Below are 19,944 nucleotides of genomic sequence, written 5' to 3' on the forward strand. Positions count from 1 at the left end.
TGGATTAATAAACTGTGGTATATGTATACCATGGAGTACTATTCAGCTTTAAGAAACAATGGTGATATAGCACCTCTTGTATTCTCCTGGAAAGTGCTCAACACATTCTACTTAGCGAGGTATCCCAAGAATGGAAAAACAAGCACCACATGTATTCACCAGCAAATTGGTATTAGCTGATCAACATTTAAGTGCACATATAAGAATAACATGTATTGGATGTTGGGCAGGGGGAGGGGGGAGGAGGGGACGGGCATATGCACAAACAATCAGTACGATGTGCACCTCCCGGGGAATGGACACACTTGAAGCTTGGACTTGGGCAGGGGGCAAGGGCATTATACGTAACCTAATCATCTGTACCCCCATAATATGCTGAAATAAAAAAACAAACAAACAAAATAGCCAATGTAGGTGGTGCACCTAGTGGTTGGAGCCAAAAATGTCCCTTTGACTGTCTCAGGCCAGAAGGAGGAAAGAAAGCAGGGGCCTGGGTTCCAGTGCATCAGCCAGAACTTTTTAGAATTTTTCACCCATTGTTCAAAGTCCCTTCCTGGGTCTCTATGCCCTGAGAAAGGAAGACCAGCCCCTGAGTAAGTGAAGAGGTATAACAGAGTAGTCACACCTCCTCCCATAGATATGGAAGGGAAATATTGACAGTGGAGAATATGTAACAGAGGGACTGGCCTGAAAAAACAGCAAAAATATTTTCTCTTTAAAACATCCTCCACTCCTTCTTGAGAACTAAAGCCTGCATCCCTGCCTCAGGCCAGTGGTTGGGATGGGCAGGTTAAGTCTTTGGTTATTTGTGCTAAAGGGGATGGCTCAGCCCTGACCTGGTAAAAGGAGGTCCTGGGTGGAAGTCAGGGGATTGTCTTCAGAGGAGATGGGACAATAGATCACAATCATCAACTTGTAGTTGAACAGTAACTGCCTGAAGCTGAGAACCCATCCTTTAAAAGCTCTCTATTTCTGCTTATTGTTAGGACGATGGCATCTCAGGCAGGAGTCTCCATCCTCCTCCTTTGCAGGCAAAGTAATAAAAATTCTCTTTCCTTCTCCTCAAAACACTTGTTCTCATTCTTCTGATGCGGCCTTGAGGACAAGGACAAGTGGCTGAGCTTTTGGCAACAGAGGTATCCACATATGAGTGTGTGCACATTTGGGGTGAAGGAAGTGTGAGGCAGAAAAACACATACCTACATAAACTGTCAAGTCAGGGGTTGAAATTTTTATTTTTTATAAAACAACATCACACAAACATTTTTATAAAATGGTAAATGCTATGGTTTGAATGTTTGTGTTCCTCTAAAATTTATGTTGAAACTTAATTCCCAATGTGACAGCATTAAGAGGTGGGACCTTTAGGAAGGGATCAGGCCATGGAGAGCTCCAACCTCATAGCTGGGATTAGTGCCTTTATAAAAAGGCTTGAGGGTGCAAGTTTGTCCCTTTTTGCCCTTTCTGTCATGTGTGGAGGCAGCAAGGGTGCCATCAACGAAGCAGAGAGCAAGGCTTCACCCGACACCAAACCTGGGGATACCTTGATCTTGTATTTTCCAGCCTCCAGTACTTTGAGAAATGAATTTATACTATTCTAAGGTATTTAGTATAGCAGCACAAACAGACTAACATAGTAAACATATGGGAACTTGTTTGTCAATTGGTTATTAGATACTTTCAGGTATCTCTCAAGAAAGTTGCCTAATTATAAAATATTAAACACTAAAAATGTACATTTAGAAAATGAAATCATTCTGCATATTTTATCCATAAGATCCCCTCACTACCACCCACAGATATCCAAGATATACAATGTAATCACACAATGCAGATAGAATGAAACTTGTTTTCCAGATGTGTGTCTCTTGAGGTAATGTGTGTACATACCTTAAAATATTTGTGTGTGTATAATATATATTCTTTTATTTTTTTCCACAGTTTTCCCAACATGTGAAACTGCCAGATAGTGGATTTCCACACTGGATTTCACAAGGGATGAATCAGATCGTAAGTTATTTCCTTCCTATTGTATCTGGTTAGTCTCATATCAGCTCTGAGCTCTCCTCTTAGCCCTGGCTAATGCCTCCTGTCCAAACAATGGCCTCCTAGAATTTTTATTTCACAATTCTCTTTTGGTCAAGCTCTCATCTAGGGAGAATGTGACCGAAACTTAGGGCATCAGCACTACTCTCAGCTTCCATCACTTTGGGTTTCCAGTCTCAGCATACCATGTTAGGTTGCAGTGTCCTCATTATTATGCATTTCTTTGAGTTTTGTTGTTCCACCCAAAGAGACCATTTGCTATTTAACAGATGGCTGTATGGAAACATTTAAAACCTTGTGTGGACGGTATGTGTAAATGTTTCAGTTTTTGTTTACAAAAGTATTCTTTCCCAAATTGCTGTAAACTGTAGATAGCTTTAAAAGAAAAAAAGATTTCTTTAAATCTGAAAAACATTAAAAGAACTAGCCAAGTTTCAAATAAAAAAAGCCTTAAAAACCCATAGTTTTTCATCAGTTCATTCAATCTCATATAATTCTTACTCTGATCTTGGTTAGTAGTTTCACAAACCCGGTTTCTTCATTAGAGTTTTGGAGAGTCAGTCCAATGGTATGAACTCAAAGTTATTAGAAACCTGTACTTGTCAGAGTTCTTTTCATTGTTTACATGAACCTCCTTGAAGACATAACATTTTAGGATATGTAGGGAGCAAGGCCCTCGGCCCCATAAAGGTTCACTGAAAAATCACTGACATAAGGCAGACTGATTAATAGGAGAAAAGACATACAAATTTATTTTAATGGGTATACATGGGAACCTTCAGAATGAAAACTCCACTCCTCAATGAGGTATAGAGGTTTTTAAAAGAATGGGGACTTGGATTGTAGCCAAACAGGTTTTTGGTGGCAAGACAGGTTATAGGAGAGAAAAAGGAAGCTTGGCTAGCAAAGGTGGTCTTGTTATGCAGATAAATCCTCACAGGTAGCAACCCTCAGAGATAATAGATGGTAAATGTTCCTTTTCAGATCTTTAAAGATGTCAGACTCTGTTTCTCAGAGCTGGCAAATAGAAGTAACCTTGCAAAACTGTCTTTTGTTGGGGGGGATTTGCACCTGTAGAGAATCTGCATTGATGCAGCCAGGCTTTCTCTGAGGCCCTCCTTAGTCCCAATCTAGGAAAAATTAACTGAGAGTCAAACACCTTAAAGGTCTGAAAGAAATATTTACCATCTGATGGCTGCTACCTGTGAGGTTTCATCTACATTACAAGACCACCATTGTAACAGTAACAGTCCCTCCATCTTAAAGCTAACTAATAATTCTTTCTTTTACAATGCCTAATTATATGCTTACTTAAGAATTCCAGGAACTGGCTTTGAGCAGTTTATAGGACAACCCCCTGGAGGAAAATGCCGAGCTGTTCAACTTCAATTCCATTGCAATCTAGCTGATACCAGCCAGATGGTGAGATGGCCCATTACTCAACCACTGGAAACAAGAAATGCAGACCTCCACGTGGCCGGCCGCGCCCAAGCCTCCTTCCCCTTTAAAAGCCCTTCCTCAGACTGAGAAACTTGAGATGGCCTTTGCAACATGAGTCCACCATCTCCTTAGGATACTGGCTCTTGAAATAAACCTGCTTTTCTTACCACCAACTCTTCATCTCTCAGGTGTTTGGCTTTTTGACCGGTGGGCGGCTGAGGCTGCTTTTGCTTACACCTTTGCAAGCCAGGCCTCCTCCTCTTCTCCCTCCCATAACCTGTCTTAGCATTATAATCTGACTTACCATCACAGCCTGGGTTTGGCTGTGCTCCGAGCCCCCATGCTTTTGGTAACCTCAGAATGGTATCTAAGCTTCTATACTCCTTGGAGGGTTAGGATAATCACTCTGTGGTTCTCCCTGAGTAAGTCAATACATTTGTGTGTGATTTCACCTATCAATCTGCTTTTTGTGAGTTGATGTTTCAGCACACCTTCACAGATTCAATCCCCCATTCCATTGCTCCAAGAGATTGCTAGCCACTCAACTCTTCAATTTGCAATTCCAAAGGATGACTCCCAGATAAAACTAGGTAGACAATTTATAGAATGTTTTTTTCTTTTTTGAGACAGAGTCTGGCTCTATTGCCCAGGGTGGGGTGCAGGGGCGTGATCATAGCTCACTGAAACCTCCAACTCCTGGGCTCAAGCAATCCTCCCACCTCAGCCTCTGAGCTGTGTGATTACAGGTGGATTACAGGTGTGAGCCAGAGCTGTGAGGCCCAGAACTTTTAATAGTAACCCTATTAGGATAGGTAAAGGCCCACTTAAGACAATATGGCAAGGAAAAGCACCTAAAACAAAGCTAAGATTTGTTATGTAAACTTTAAGCCACTGTCTTTCCTATTTTTTTTTTTTTTTTTTGAGACAGAGTCTCACTGTGTTGCCCGGGCTAGAGTGCCGTGGCGTCATCCTAGCTCACAGCAACCTCAAACTCCTGGGCTCAAGCGATCCTCCTGCCTCAGCCTCCCGAGTAGCTGGGACTACAGGCATGTGCCACCATGCCCGGCTAATTTTTTCTATATATTTTTAGTTGTCCAATTAATTTCTTTCTAATTTTAGTAGAGATGGGGTCTCGCTCTTGCTCAGGCTGGTCTTGAACTCCTGAGCTCAAACAATCCGCCCACCTCGGCCTCCCAGAGAGCTAGGATTACAGGCGTGAGCCACCGCGCCCCCCGCCTGTCTTTCCTATTGTTAAAGTTTCCAGTGGTTTAGACACAGAGAGGGAGATGCCCTTACATATGCAGATTTACTTTACAGATGTAAACTTTTTTTACTAGAAAGCTTCAAAATAACCAGCTAAAGGTCTGAAAGTTGTATTTTAAAGATTTACTTCCATAGCCAGTCTTTTCAATTTAGCTTGTTTCTTAATCAGACTACCGACCTCAGGGCAGAGCCCTTTAATGACTAGGGGAAAGGAGGCCCCTCAGTTCAGGTGTTCAACATGGAGATTATCAGGGGGGCAGCCTGTTTTTTAGGGGCTTTCTTTGAAATCTTTGGGGGCAGTCCCTTGTCCAATTTCCTAGTTGTTTGCACAAATGGCAACATTTCTCTGGAAACTGCAGTTTTAGGGGTTGCTTATTGCAGAAGTGCACTGGAAGCCTAAAAGTCATTCTAGGTTGTTTTTTTGTTTTGTTTTTTGTTTTTTTGAGATGGAGTATCGCTCTGTCACCTGGGCCAGAGTGCCATGGCATCAGCCCCAGCTCACAGCAACCTCAAACTCCTGGGCTTAAGTGATTCCCCTGCCTCAGCCCCCCCCCCCAGTAGCTGGGACTACAGGCGCACTCCACGACGCCCAGCTGATTTTTCTATTTTTAGTAGAGATGGGGTCTTGCTCTTGCTCAGGCTGGTCTCGAACTCCTCACCTCAAGGGATCCTGCCTCGACCTCCCAGAGTGCTAGGATTACAGGCATGAGCCACGGCACCTGGCCATATTCTAGGTTGTTGATTGCCATGGAGCTGAAAGATTTTGGGAATGGCTTTCAAAAAATCATTTGCCATCTTTTGTGCTTTGCTTTGCCTACAAGTAGACCAGGTGGGGTTTGTCCGGCCCTTGATATTATTCTCAAGAGGATTACCATTCTGCCTCTTTTATTCATTTTGGGGCTCCCCAGGCCCCACCAACATGGGTGTTAGTTGGTAGGGGTGGTCAGGTCTCCTGAAGTCATAAGTCACAATTCAGACCCTGAAACCTTAGAAAACTTTTGAAGATTTTCCCTAGGGTTAGAACATTTTTTAACTAGGGCCTGAGCTCAGTTTTTATCCAGGGAATGTAATTCACGAAGGGCTTATCTCCTGAATGTTTACTTGTTTCTATCTTATAAGGAAACTGTTTAACTTTTCTTTCAGAAGAGAAATGCAATTCAGAGTCAGCAGACTGTGAATATTCAGGCAAAATAGGATAAAGGAGAGCAGTAGGAGTTACATGTTCTACCATCCTTGATATGGGGGATATCTTGCATTTTTAGCTTTTCATTAGCTTTTCACAATAAATCTTTCTAAAAAGCTATTTTAAAATCCTGTTGTCTCTTTAAAACTTCTGAATGCCAGTAGGAATCCCATTTTCTCTGCCTTCAAGAGGCTTGGGATTTGTACCTTCTTAGATGGTGTTCCACATAATGGCCATGGGAATTTTAAATTTGTAGCTTCGGGGGCCAGACATCTTATACACAAAAAAGGCAGATCTACCAGAAATCAGACTACTCAGATCTTTAGAAATTAGGAATCCCATTTTTATGTTGGATCTTGGGACTCTTCAAAGCCAAGTTAGCTTTGGCTCCAAGATCTCCTTGACCAACTTAACCAATTGACTTTCTAGTTCCTATCTGATCCAGTCAGACCCTGAAGCCTCCCTTACCAAAGCATACAAGCAAAAAGGACCCACATACCTGTGAATTCTGAAAGCGAGCTGGAAGTCACAAGTCACGCCTCCTGAAGTAATAACCACTTACTGCAACTGCTATCAGTTACCTTTAAAACTGCAGCCCTTTATGGTAGCAGCAACCCACGTTTCCGTATGGCATAAGCTTGGGAGTTTGACTCAAGCCTTTTTTATTTTTATTTTTTTAGAGACAAGGTCTTGCTCTGAGGCCCGGGCTGGAGTGCAATGGCACAATCATAGCTGACTATAACCCTCAACTCTTGGGCTCAAGGGATCCTCCTGCCTCAGCCTCCCAAGTAGCTGGCACTATAGTGTGCCACTACACCCGGCTAATTTAAGAAAGACTTTTTGTAGAGATGTGGCCCATACTCCTGGCTTCTAGCGACCCTCCTGTCTTGGCCTCCCAAACTACTGGGATTACAGGCATGAGTCACCATGCCCAGCCTCGAGTTTTTTTATGAAACCACACATGAGACACCTCCAAAGAGGGAGCACTTTGGAGGGTGACTTTTCAGCCACCACAAACCCAAAAGTCACATGCCCTGCCACAGCACAAACTAACCTAAGGTACCCCAATGTCAAGTGCTCTCTCACAGCACAAACTAACCTTGGTATCCCCAAAGCCAAAAATATCAGGGAGCTCAACTGCAAAAAAGAGCAGAGCTCAGACCTGAAAGGGACTTACTCATGACTCTCAGGGCTCCATGAGGAAGACAGAGTACACTTCACTGTTGCCAGATCTGTCAAGATGTAACCAGCTCCACCAACCCCCATATGTTTTTTATAATCCTCTTCCTTAACTAACTACTTGGTCCGTTGAGTTGTTTCCCAGAATTGAAAGGACTGGAACTCCTGGCCTCAAGAAATCCTCCTGCCTATGCCTCCCAAAATGCTGGGATTATAAGCAAAAGCCACCACCACTGCCCTCAAATGTTGGATTTTCTCTAAGACAGAGGAGTTGAGATTCTGAAGGCCCTAGGGCAGACTTCCTGACACCAGGATCCACCATCCCCCTCCACTGCCCCAAGGCATATGGCCCCTCCTTAAAAAGCCCAGGATCTCCTTTAGTCAGGGAGACAGATTTGAGGCAGCTTCTCCCAACAAGATGTCTGTCATGTTAAAAGTTCCTTTCTTCCTTGGTAATCCTCATTGCCACAATAATTAGATCTTTGTGCAAAGAGCAAGTGGACCTAGTCTGAAACCTCCTCAAAGTTTCAACAACAAAAAGACAAAATTACAGCAAATTTAAAGATCTCAGTTGGTTTTATTTGCGATTCTAGAATCAGGCAACACTTCATACCATAAAATAAAATGTGTTCCAATGAGATGAACAGAGGAGGTTGACTTTAGAAAGACAGGCTGAAGAAAGCAGAAGAACATGTTTCAAAGATATTTTTAATGTAAAGCAGGGCCAGGGAGACCGAACAACAGAAAAATTAACTAGTTAAGCACAGGTGACTTCCAGCTGCCTATTTTGCATAAGAATTAACAGAGGGAGCTTCATTATCATGCCAATTGAAGATTTTAAATGGGCCAGTTAGGGAAATTGGCTGTTGTCTCTTTCCCCAAAAGTCTTAAAACTTAGTTTGGGTTTGGTGAACATGGGTGACTCCATTTTGATTTTTTAGTCTAGTCTGTTGGAACCTAGTGCAAAACCTTAAGTCTAAAACAATGGCCTCGTGGTGGCTCATGCCTGTAATCCTAGCACTCTGGGAGGCCAAGGCGGGAGGATCGCTTGAGGTCAGGAGTTTGAGACCAGCCTGAGCAAGAGCTCCAGTGTCCCTCCTGCAGACCCACATCACCTCTTGCTGGAGCTCCAAGAAGGTCCCAGAGCCCCAGGTCATGTGCACACCTGCTGGGAACACAGAGGACCCCAACAGAGTAAAGGAAAAGCACAAATAATCAGTGGAAAAGGGATGAGGCTTTTTCCCACTCTAACTCCATTACATTGCATAGCCCAGAGGTGGCACTGAATTTCTTACATAATATAGAGGAGTGTGTGTGCTTCCCTTCTTATATTCCCAAATACCCACTAAAATATAATTATGCTGTTGAGGTTGAGAAACAACATCCCCATTAAAGATCAGAGCAGTTGGGATGAGAACAAAGCAAATATTGGTATTATGAGTGATACGCCAAACACCATGCTGGGATCTTTACAAAGGTTTCCACTTGACTTCCTCAAATATTACAGCGAGTGTTACAGCAAGTGGTCCCAAGGACAAACTGAGCGGCACACGGAGAGTCGGAGAATCGAGGTTTATTCGCCAGCGGGCTCAGAGGGGCCTCGACATCAAATTCTGAGCCCTGTCTACCCGGATTTTTCCCACTTTTATTAAGTTGTGGTGGTCTGGGGGGTAGGGTGTCACATGGTTAATGCCTGCCAGGTAATAGGTTAGTTGATGTGTCAGATAATAGATTTAGTGTTATGCTGATGCGCCAGGTAGTAGATTTAGTGTTATGCTGATGCACCAGGTAATAGATTAGTCGATGGGCCAGGTAATAGGTTAGTATTATGCTGATGCGGGTCTTCCCTGAGGGGTGGGGGATTCAGGTGGCTGATGGGCCAGGTAATAGATTAGTCGATGGGCCAGGTAATAGGTTAGTATTATGCTGATGCGGGTCTTCCCTGAGGGGTGGGGGTCTCAGGTGGCTGATATGCCAAGTAACAGATGGGGATTTTCCTTATCAATGGTAATAATTTGAGGATAGCAAATTTGTAAATAGATTGACAGAGAAGTTACATATCAAAGAGAAACAGAGCCAGACACTAGTTAAAGGAGGTAAAAACCGATTTTATTGAGTACTATTGCAATAGGGAAAGAAACTTCAGTATAGAACTGAGCTCAATTACAAATACAATGAGCACAGTGTGGATTTTTTTAGCCCAGCAATAGAGTGGGGGGAGGGGTGGTCAGTGAATAGATAATTACTAAGAGGAGAGTCAAGGGTAGAGGGATTCTTGCTAAAGGCAGGCCAAGGTGATCAGTATCAAGGGTAAAGAATGATGAACTATGTCAGACACCAAGGATGATCAGATATCAAGGAGAGGACTGATTTAATAAGGTTCTATGCTAAAACTGGCTTTGCCAGACAAAGGATAGGGCCCAAGGAGGGGACCTAGTTGAAAAGAGGGTTCAGAAGAACTTATGTAAGTTTGTGGTCAAGGAAAGAGTTTTTGTCATACACATATACTTAATGTTTTTGAAATATATACAAAATATATAGTTTGTAGGGAGAAATCATGTTAAAATAATTGCTGTGGCATAGTAGATGTGTGTGTGTTTGTATGTACATATGTGTCAGAGTGTGTGTATATATTCCTGTGGCTTAAACACAACAATGTTATGTGTGTCTGTGTTTTTAGTGTTCAAACTCATCACTCCATGCACACTCACAGGTGCAGCTTTCTCTCCATCTCAGACAAGGCCTGGGCTTCCTGTCTTGGGGCTTAGAGATGCCAAAAAGTGATGGATACAGACAAATTGCTGTGTAGATTGTACAGAAATTTAGTATAGAAAATTCCAGAAGCTCTGGCTCAGACCATCAAGACTAGTCCCTATCTCCCTCCAACTACTCTTGCTGAGTCCCCATCTGAGACTTCTAGAACTGCAATTAAGGATATGATCAGCAAAGGGGCATGTCTCCATTTTGTTTTCCTTTCTTAAAAATTAAAGCCCCTAATTTTTCAAATAAAAGAGATGTCTTTCTTTTCTTTCTTTTTTTTCTTTATTTCTAGAGATGGGATCTCTCTATGTTGCCCAGTCTGGTCTCAAACTCCTGGCCTCAAGTGATCCTCCTCCCACCCCAGTCTTCCAAAGTGCTGAGATTGCAGATGTGAGCCACTACGCACCAGCAGAGATGTTATTCTTTAGAATAATTGATAAAACAGTATATAGGGTATATAGCCAATTGTGCTTGGAAGATTCCTGTGTATATTAAAAGACCAAACATAAGCTTCATTTATGTTTGCCCCATATATTTTGTTCACTGACAATCTCCTTTACTTGCTCTGTTCTCTCATCAGTGTTGCCTTACATGTCCACACTGTAGAGGCAGCCCCTCCCAGAGAGCAGGCCACTCAAATCCCCAAGATCTCACCCATGTACAGGCCTCCCAGACTTTTTCCCCACCCCCCTCTGTCATCCCCTCTCCAGGTCTCTATGGACACATCTGCCCAGATCAGTTTCCCTGAATCATGCTCTGAGCTCAAAGGAGGCTGTTGCATAGCAACAGAGGCTCAGAGACAAATATAGCCTCTGGAAGGAAGAGCGGTTGCAGGCAGTGCTGGTGCTATTAGGAAAGTGAATAAAAATCATACCTTCGAAAAACCTTTAAAAGCAGCCCACCTCCTCTCCTCGCCAAGGCCCCCTGCCCCATGCACCCAACCTACATTTCTAGCCCTGTGTGCCAAGCACTGTGTGCTCTGGGAAAACTGCACCACTGCCTCATCCCTCCATTTTCCAATCACCCCAGGGTCTCATTAACGCAAACGGGGTTATATTTGCAGGGGGCTTGTTTTGCATACACACAGGATAGCATTCCATCTTGAAGACCACCCTGTAAGGGAGTGGTGTCAATCCCCTTTTTTGAGATGAGAGAACTGTGTCTCCAACATGGTGAGAACCAAGCCTGTCTTTCCTTAGAAAAGGCAGCTTGCAGTGATTCATGAGCAGACCTGGGGTCTAGCTCCAGCTTCTGAAAGCACATAAAAGTGCTCTCAAGTCCCAGGCCAGCGTCTCACAGAGTTAATAGTCTAGGTCCCCACTCACCAATGTGTGATTCTTGCTTTAGGAGACACCTGTTGCTCACCTAACTGTCTCTCCTGCCCGCCTCTCATCTGCAGGAGGCTGTTCTATCCCTGTCAGTAGGGTCTTGAAAGTAGCTCTCACCACCTACATCCTCCAAAGGAGTCAACCCTTTCCTACACAATACCCCACCACCCAGCCATCTGAGGGCAACACTAATGGTGTCATTGCTCACAATATCAGGAACCAGTTTCGAAGACACGTAAACACGTGGTGTCATCCCCTGACAGGATATTCAGATGCCTCTGAGGAGGGGAAGTATGCCACCCTTGTTATTAGACATGGCATTCATATCTGACTAACATGACTTAGGGCCACGGTTTTCACTCCTTTCTTACATCAAGGTGCTCTCCTCTGTGGACTTCCCTGACAGCTGACACCTCCTTAGCATTCCTCCCCATACCCACTTTCCAGAAAGCACACAAAAACACCATCAGAGCCACAAATGGAACACATCTTAGTCCACAGAAAATAATTCGGGGAGTGAGAGAAGTAAAAGCAGCCCCAGGAGTCCACACTGGTGCTTCCATCTTCAGGTGGTTCTGTCTTGTGAGGAGTAGGGCTTCATCGGTCATTTGCCATCTCATCGCTTTGTTCATTCTAGATGTAGGTCTTTGCTTACTTGCTGGGTTATCTCCACTACAGAGAGGCTCCATTATCACTCTGTATGGAGGAGGGGAGCCTGTGAACATCTTGATGACCTGCGGGGATCATTGAGTCCACTGTGTCCAGCTCTTTGGAGAAACGGTTCCCACTGAGGGGTCCACTCGAAGAAGTTCACGGGTGACCACAGGACATTGTGTAACGGATGCAGGTGCAGATGGCAGGAAGCAAAGATTCCCCTGATGGGCATTGCCATGGGGCAGCCAAACATGGTAATACCTTGAGCTGTCGAGCTGTCTTTGCAACTGCCTGTCCATAGTGTCCATCACCAGCATGCCATTTTCCATCTGCTTGGCCTCTTCCCCTGGACTGCTGATGCCTGTCATCCCATCATCCTCCGAGGCTTGTTCCTACTCTGTGCTGGCGCACACATGCAGGAACTCACGCACGCAGAAACTCGGCGAAGGCAGTGATTCCTCTCAGAAGGGTTCTGGTAATTTTAGACGCTCATTCCATTCAGGTGAGACGAGCCTCCACCCAGCCTGAAAAGATATCTGTTAATACCGAGTGAAACTGCCAATCATCGAAAGGGTTGGGCTCTCCTACCTGTTGAGTTCTTTGTGCAGCGCATCGCCTTTCTGTCCCTGGACCACCCCAAGCACATAAACAGTTTGTTGCACACAGGGTCCTCCCAAATGAGGTCCCACCAAATCCGTTAAGGTATTATATCCATAACGTGTGCATTCATGTAGGTTTCTCATAAGAGGCCAAGCCAAAGCGTGGGTAGGAGAATGAGTCCATAAGAACTCTGTCTCCACTTAGCTGTGCCATCCCAAATGACAGAGTCCCAGTCTTTAGCTTTAAAGGGGATCTAAATCTGGCTGGGCTATCAAGGCTCCAGAAAACAGATCACCTCCAACAGCCTCCTTAGCAGCCCTGTCATTGGCCTGGTTTCTTTTTGCCATGCTGGCCACCGGTTCGGGCTCAGCCATGGCCTGTATTGAGGCCATTATTTCAGTGGCATGCTTAATATTCTTATTTCTTCTGTCAGGAGACCCCTTTTCTTTCAAATGGCACTGTGAGCATGTACAATCATAAAAGCCTATTTAGAGTCTGTAGACATGTTTACCTTTTTCCTCTCAATAACTGCAACTCAGCTTCCTGGGCTGGAGTCCCAGGTGGCAGTGCCACTGTCCTGATCACTGTATATCCAGCCCCTCATTGTCCATAAAGCTGCTCCATCAGTCAAAATGATCTCAGTCTTGCTCTGGCATCGTCTGATCTGACAGATCTATCCTGCTGGAATATACAGTGTCCAGAACCTCTAAACAGTCACGTTGTAAAGGCTCATTCTCTTTGGCTGGCAAAGGGGTGGCAGGATTGAGAATAGACATAATTCACAATTAGCTATTACTGCCTGGAGGCAAAGAGGCCATTTTCTCACAATATTGTTCAGTGACTTTGACATGTCACTGGCTGTGGGAGCCTCTCAGCCTCTATACTAAGACTCTGAAGCTCATTGCTTGTTTTTCTCCGTACAAAGGCTTTACCATCAGTCCAGAGTTTGGGATCTAGATGCCATTCCTAGGAACCTCAGAAAAGTTAATACAAGTTTACAAATCTGTCCAATTGCAGATTTTGCACGTCCCCTGCTGAGCTTTTATCAAACAGAGGAAGAGTCCATTTAAACCCATGAGGCAACACAGTGCCAGGATCCTGCCATTTAACCTCAGCTGTCGCTTGCCTGGGCTTCCTCACTTCTGCCTGGCCCCTCCCCCACTGCCCCTTGCCTGGCTCACAGAGTGCTGGGCAGGGGGCTGGTGCCAGGAGTCGGGGCTGTGGCTGGGGGAAGGGGTCCCTGGGACCGCTTCTGTCCAAGCAGTTTGGCACCAATTGAATCCCCACTGTCAATCTTTGCCCAGGGCTCCTGCGGGGCTATTCGGAGGCACGGAGCTCTGGGCCCCCTCCTTTGTGATCTGAGTCCTTGGCTTAAAAAAAACGATTGCTCTCTTCTTGCTACCTGGAGTCCAGGCAGTGTTCTGTCCAATGTCCTTTCTTTTTACAAAGAGCACACTGCTTAAATGACCCTTGGTTGGCACCACTAACAGAACACTTATAGGTTTCAGTTTTTTGTTCTCTCCTGGTGTTATATGCTTTCCAGTAGCCTTGCTCTGGCTAGAGATGTGCTCTCTGGCCAAATTGTGCTTCCTGCTGGGAGAGACCATTCCAAACCCCAATGATAACCTAGTGGGCGTGGGGCTGGGGAGTTCAAGTCTCACCCTCCCCCACCCTTCTCATGGCATGGGTGGCGTGTAAATAAGTAAGAAGAAATTTTAGAGAATACATTAATTTTCAGGATATCCCTAACACGTCTTAAGTATCCTGCTCCTGTTGTAGGCAAACACCAAAAGGCAGACATTTTCTCAGCATTCATCATTATTAAGAGGAAATCAGATTAAGGAAAACTCAATTAAGCCAAATAGGAATTCTGCCAAGCACAATACACAGTTGCCCTGGGCCAGGTCCAATATGGTTCTTTATCTTGCTTTTTAATTGCATATTTAATTCATTTATTTTTACTTCTATTAATATAGGTAATTTTCCTACAAAAGTTGCTTTTACAACTATTCTAGCTATAGATTCTGATATATTTTCATTATTATTATTCTCATCAAATTCTGCTATTTTAATCTATTTTCCATTTATTTCTAAGATTTAACAGCTTCCAAAAGAACCAATTTTCATGAATATTCATGTATATCTATAAAGCGAATGTATTATCTATTACTAGGCTTCAGAATTCAGCATATCTGTCTAATCATTGCATTATGTTGTTTAGTTCTTCTGCATACTTAGTAAATTTTTTGGCAACATTATCATTCTTGGATTGAGGAAATTGTGTTTAAATCATTGATTATTAATGTGATTCTTCCTATCTCTCCTTGCAGCTCCTTTATTTTGGGTTCTATTAATATTTTTGTGTGATTGGTTTTATAAATATTAATAACTCACATCTTCCTTATAAATTTTATCCTTTAGCATTACCAACTGTACTCTTTTAGACCATTTTGGTGTCAAGTTTTCCTTCTTAAATATCAAGATTATAACCTCTGCTTTCTTTTTATTTGCAATTGCCTGGTATATATGTACTTAATTTTTTTTTTTTTTTTTTGAGACAGAGTCTCACTCTTTTTGCCCGGGCTAGAGTGAGTGCCGTGGCGTCAGCCTAGCTCACAGCAACCTCAAACTCCTGGGCTCAAGCAATCCTATTGCCTCAGCCTCCCGAGTAGCTGGGACTACAGGCATGTGCCACCATGCCCGGCTAATTTTTTTGTATATATTTTTAGTTGGCCGATTAATGTCTTTCTAATTTTAGTAGAGGCGGGGTCTCGCTCTTGCTCAGGCTGGTCTCGAACTCTTGAGCTCAAACAATCCGCCCACCTCGGCCTCCCAGAGAGCTAGGATTACAGGCGTGAGCCACCGCACCCGGCCTTAATTTAAATTTTGACCTATATGAGTAGATTTGTTTTAGGTATATCTATTGAAAAAAAATAGTTTTAGATTTTGCTTCAATTGGCAATCTGAAAATCTTTCTCCTTTAATAGGTAAGTTATGCTCATTTATTGTTTTTTATGTCATCAGTATATTTGGATATTTGGGCTCAGTTCTGTTGTAATATTTATACATCCATATAAATTATATGTGTAATTTCACTGGGACTTTCACTAGATTGTCAGTTTTAATTGCTCTCTCTTTTTTTGTTGGTATTTAGGATAGTTATTACTTTTTCTCTAGTGGTTACTTCTTTATTTAGGTTTCAAATATACTTTATTTCTTCAATAATGCCATATTTTAATGGGTACACAGTGCTTTTACTTGGCATCAATTAGGAGTTGGTTTTGAAACAATTCAGTATTACACCAGCTGGGATGATTACTGATCTCTCCATTCCTTTGGGGTGACTCTGCCAACAGGGGACAGGTTCCATTCTATTCCAATTTGTGTTGCTGCATATGTCCATACAGCAATACAGAAAGTGGCTCCAGTAGCTAATACAGCATTAGCATATTTGTCATGAAAATCAGATGTTTGTTTCTGCTGGCTCTGCCTTGCCATTGTTAGCTGAAAGTTTCTAACTTGGAGATGGCTTTGTGTATTTTTGGTCAAGGGAAACTTCATGAAGCTGAAGATGGAACTTTGACAACTCCAGCTGCTGTTTCCATGCAAATTCACTTCAGGTACCCTTGTAAAAAACCTCTAGTGATTACTTTTATGCTGAGTCCTTAATATCCTACTTAATATTCTTGATATGGAATGAATACTACTCATGAATAAAGAAATAGACAAATGGTATCAACAGATAATTCACATAAAAGAGTATACATACCTATTAAACTTTGAAAATATGCCAAATTACAATAACTAAAGAAATGCAAATTAATATCCTGAGCTATCATGCTGAGTAGAAAGTGCAAGTTGCTAGAAAACATATATATATATATGTATATACATAAACTCTCTCTCTATATATATAGTTATCTAAATTTTGCAATTGAATATATGCCTGTGAACATGTTTTGTGTATTTCACACACACATACTTGCACACACACACACATATGCCTCTAAGTAGATGTATGTGATCCTGGAGTACTGTATTCCCCTTTATGAGCCTGACCTTGGTCATCTGTAAAATAGGCATATTGATACCTACTTCACACAGCTTTTGCGAGGAGAAAAGAGGAAACCTATAGAATGTGTGTAGCCCATGATGCTTAAATAAATATATGTTTAGTATCCCCTGTGTTCTTTCTCCCACAAAAGAGATGACTTAACGTGAACATCTTATAGAGATCATATGGATTTGAAATGGCAGGAAAAAAGCATACATACTTTTACAATGGATAAACTTGGTGCCCTTTTTTGTAGTATGAGCTACCTGAGGATGGTGGAAGTAAAGAAGTAAATAATCCTCTAATTACTTTTTAGTTGATATATGCTATCCTATTAACCATAAACATTACACTCAAAGATCAGGTTTGCTAATGTTTTCATCTGCATTATATTCTTCCAGTTTTCTTATGCAAGTACTTGTATACTTACGGATGCATGTATTTATATATTTTTACACAAAAGATAAGATTTCATATTACATGTAGTTTTACAACCTTGTATATCACTGTAGTGGTTTGAATTGTGTCAACCAAAAAGTTTTTTTCAAATCCTAACCCTCCAAACCTGTGAATGTGACCTTATTTGGAAATAAGGTCTTTGCAGATGTAATTAAGTTAGAGGTCTTGAGATGAGACCATCCTTGATTTAGGATAGGACCTAAATCCAATGACTGGTGTCCTTAGAAGAGAAAGGAGAGAGAGATTTGACACACCAAGTGAAGAAGATGAGTGAACTGGAGTTATGCTGCCACAAACTAAGTAAAGCAGGAGACACCAGATGCTGGAAGAAGAAAGAAAGGATTCTCCCCTAGATCCTTCAGAGGGAGTGTGGCTCTCTTGACACCTTGGTTTCAGACTTCTGTTCTCTAGAATTGTAACAGAAGAAATTACTGATATTTTAAATCTGAAGTTTGTAGTTGTTATGGTGGCCCTAGGAAACTAACACACTAACAACGTACCCAAAATGTCACTGATTGTGAATTAACATCAGTCTATATTTAATTTTTCATGCCAGTGGGGATAGTAATGTCAATAAAGAGAAATAAAAAGAAATAAAAATGGCTAAAATTTCTTGTGTGCTAATGACTTTTATGGATTGATTCATTTAATGCTCACTGTGCCCTTCTAAGGTAGATACGATGTTATTCCCATTCTATAGATGAAAAACCAAGAGACAGAGACTAAAGACTTTGCTCAAGACTGCACAGTTAGGGAGGGAGGGAGGGGAACACCTTGGATTTGTGCCCAGTACATCATGCTCCAGAGCCTGGGAAACTGTCACAGATTTGTTGTTAAGTAAAAGAAGCAGCCTGCAAAACATAGATAGTTAAGGAGGTCACTAAAAGCAACATCCAGTATGATAACAAATTTAAACAAAAAATAGCTGGATCTAGTTACAAAAGTTCGTTTGTGACCTTGATGAGAACAATTTCATTGCAATCGTGGGAACAGTAGCCGTCGTGTAGCCATAGTGTAGATAAGAGGTCAACAGAAAGTGAAGAATATTAACAAGAATGTAGAAATCACTTTTTGTATCTGTGTCTTTCAAGGGGGAAGGTCAAGGATGAGAGAAAGAGAGAAAAAGAAACAAGAGACAGAGAATAAGACAGACATCTGTGGGTTAATGGAGTGAGAAGTCCAAGGAGGGATTTATTTTAAATCTTCAATTCTTTGAAAGTTGAGCAAGTTTAAGAGTTAATGTGAAGGAATCATCTCATGTCAGATTTAACCTTTGAAGTTACAGCAACTGCCTGTAGATTCGTTTCCCTTCTTACTCTCTTATTTTCACTTTGAAGCTAATGGAATGCTTCCAGTGAAATAGTATGGGTTTTCAGCTGAATACATATTTCCTTATTAGAGAATGAAAAAATGGACAATTCTGTGTTAAAGAAATGCTAGTAGTTATTGAATATTTGCCTCTCGGGGAGGCAGCAGATGGCTGAAATCCTGGTGTGATGTGGCTGGATGACATGACTTGAGGACCCCTACATTGGTGACTACAGAACTGGTCCAGAGTTTTCCTATAAATATATTAACATACTGAGCAGTCAGGAGCAGCCATTAGGGAAACACCACTCTTTGCTTCTCTGGTGCGATCTATCACTGAGCTCGCCTGGTATGTTCAAAGACAAGCTTGTCTTCCCAGTGTGGGGAATTAGATTTGGGTCTTCTCAGGGGCATAACGTTGAACGACTCATGAAAACACTCAAGAATGTAGAGAACTTTCTGTTCAAAAGTTAAGACACTCAAAGACAGTTTTTCTTGACTTATGAATGTTTGTATCCCCTCAAAATTCACGTGTCAAAGCCCTAACCCCCTGATATGATGACATTTGGAGAAGGGGACTTTGGGAGGTAATTAGGGTTAGATGATGTCATGAGCATGGGGCCTTCATGCCTTCATGATAGAATCAGTGCCCTTATAACAAGAGACACCAGAGAGCTTGCTCTCTGTCTGCAGAAGGAAGAGGTCATGTGAGCATACAGCATGAGATGGTGGCCGTCTACAAGCCAGGAAGACAGCCCTCACCAGAAAAGGACTATGCTGTACCCTGATCTTGGACTTTCATCCTCCAGAAGTGTGAGAAAATAAACGTCTATTGTTTAAGCCACCAGTCTATGGCATTTTGTTATGGCAGCCCTAGCTGACTAATATGGTCATCTATTCCTATTTTGTAGGTGGTTTAGCATCTTGTTGGAAACTAGACATTTTATTTTTTTTATTTCTGCATATTATGGGGGTACAAATGTTTAGGTTACATATGTTGCCCTTGCCCCCCCAACCCTGAGTCAGAGCTTTAAGCGTGTCCATCCCCCAGACGGTGCGCATGGCACTCATTATGTATGTATATACCCATCCCCTCCTCCCCCCTCCCATCTGCCCAATGCCCGATAAATGTTATTCCTATATGTGCACTTAGGCGTTAATTAGTGAAACCAATTTGCTGGTGAGTACATGTGGTGCTTATTTTTCCATTCTTGGGATACTTACCTCACTTAGTAGAATGGGTTCCAGCTCTATCCAGGAAAATACAAGAGGTGCTAGATCACCATTGTTTCTTATAGCTGAATAGTACTCAATGGTATACATAATACCACATTTTATTAATCCACTCATGTATTGGAAACTAGACATTTTAGATAACATGTGTTTGCCACTCTGGCTTCTGATTTTTCCCAGTGAAGGTTGTTGTTGTTGTTGCTGTATTTGTCACTGTTTGTTTGTTTAATACTATAATATGCTTGGGCTAAAACCATAAAGTTTATTTCTTTTGTCATATACCACAGATGATGCTTTTGTTCATTTGCATGTGTGTGTGTGTGTGTGTGTGTGTGTATGTGTGTACATGGTTTGTGTGGTGTGTGTGTGTGTTTACATGTGTGTTTGCTCAGTTTTTTTCTTGCTTCTATTTATAAGGCTGTCTTATTTGGGGTATC

General features: G+C 42.3%; 1 protein-coding gene across 1 annotated transcript in view; it reads right to left on the reverse strand.

Annotated features, from left to right (window-relative positions):
• Positions 1-12,827, reverse strand: part of NXF3 (nuclear RNA export factor 3) — a 28,861-nt gene extending 16,034 nt beyond the window's left edge. Inside the window, exon 1 of the mRNA XM_012644473.1 lies at positions 12,749-12,827. Within this exon, the coding sequence (XP_012499927.1) occupies positions 12,749-12,827 (79 nt within the window). The remainder of the gene's footprint in view (positions 1-12,748) is intronic.
• Positions 12,828-19,944: the final 7,117 nt, after the last annotated feature.

The sequence above is a fragment of the Propithecus coquereli genome, unplaced genomic scaffold (assembly GCF_000956105.1).
Source record: "Propithecus coquereli isolate 6110/MARCELLA unplaced genomic scaffold, Pcoq_1.0 Scaffold104, whole genome shotgun sequence".
In the NCBI taxonomy this organism is placed as follows: Eukaryota; Metazoa; Chordata; class Mammalia; order Primates; family Indriidae; genus Propithecus; species Propithecus coquereli.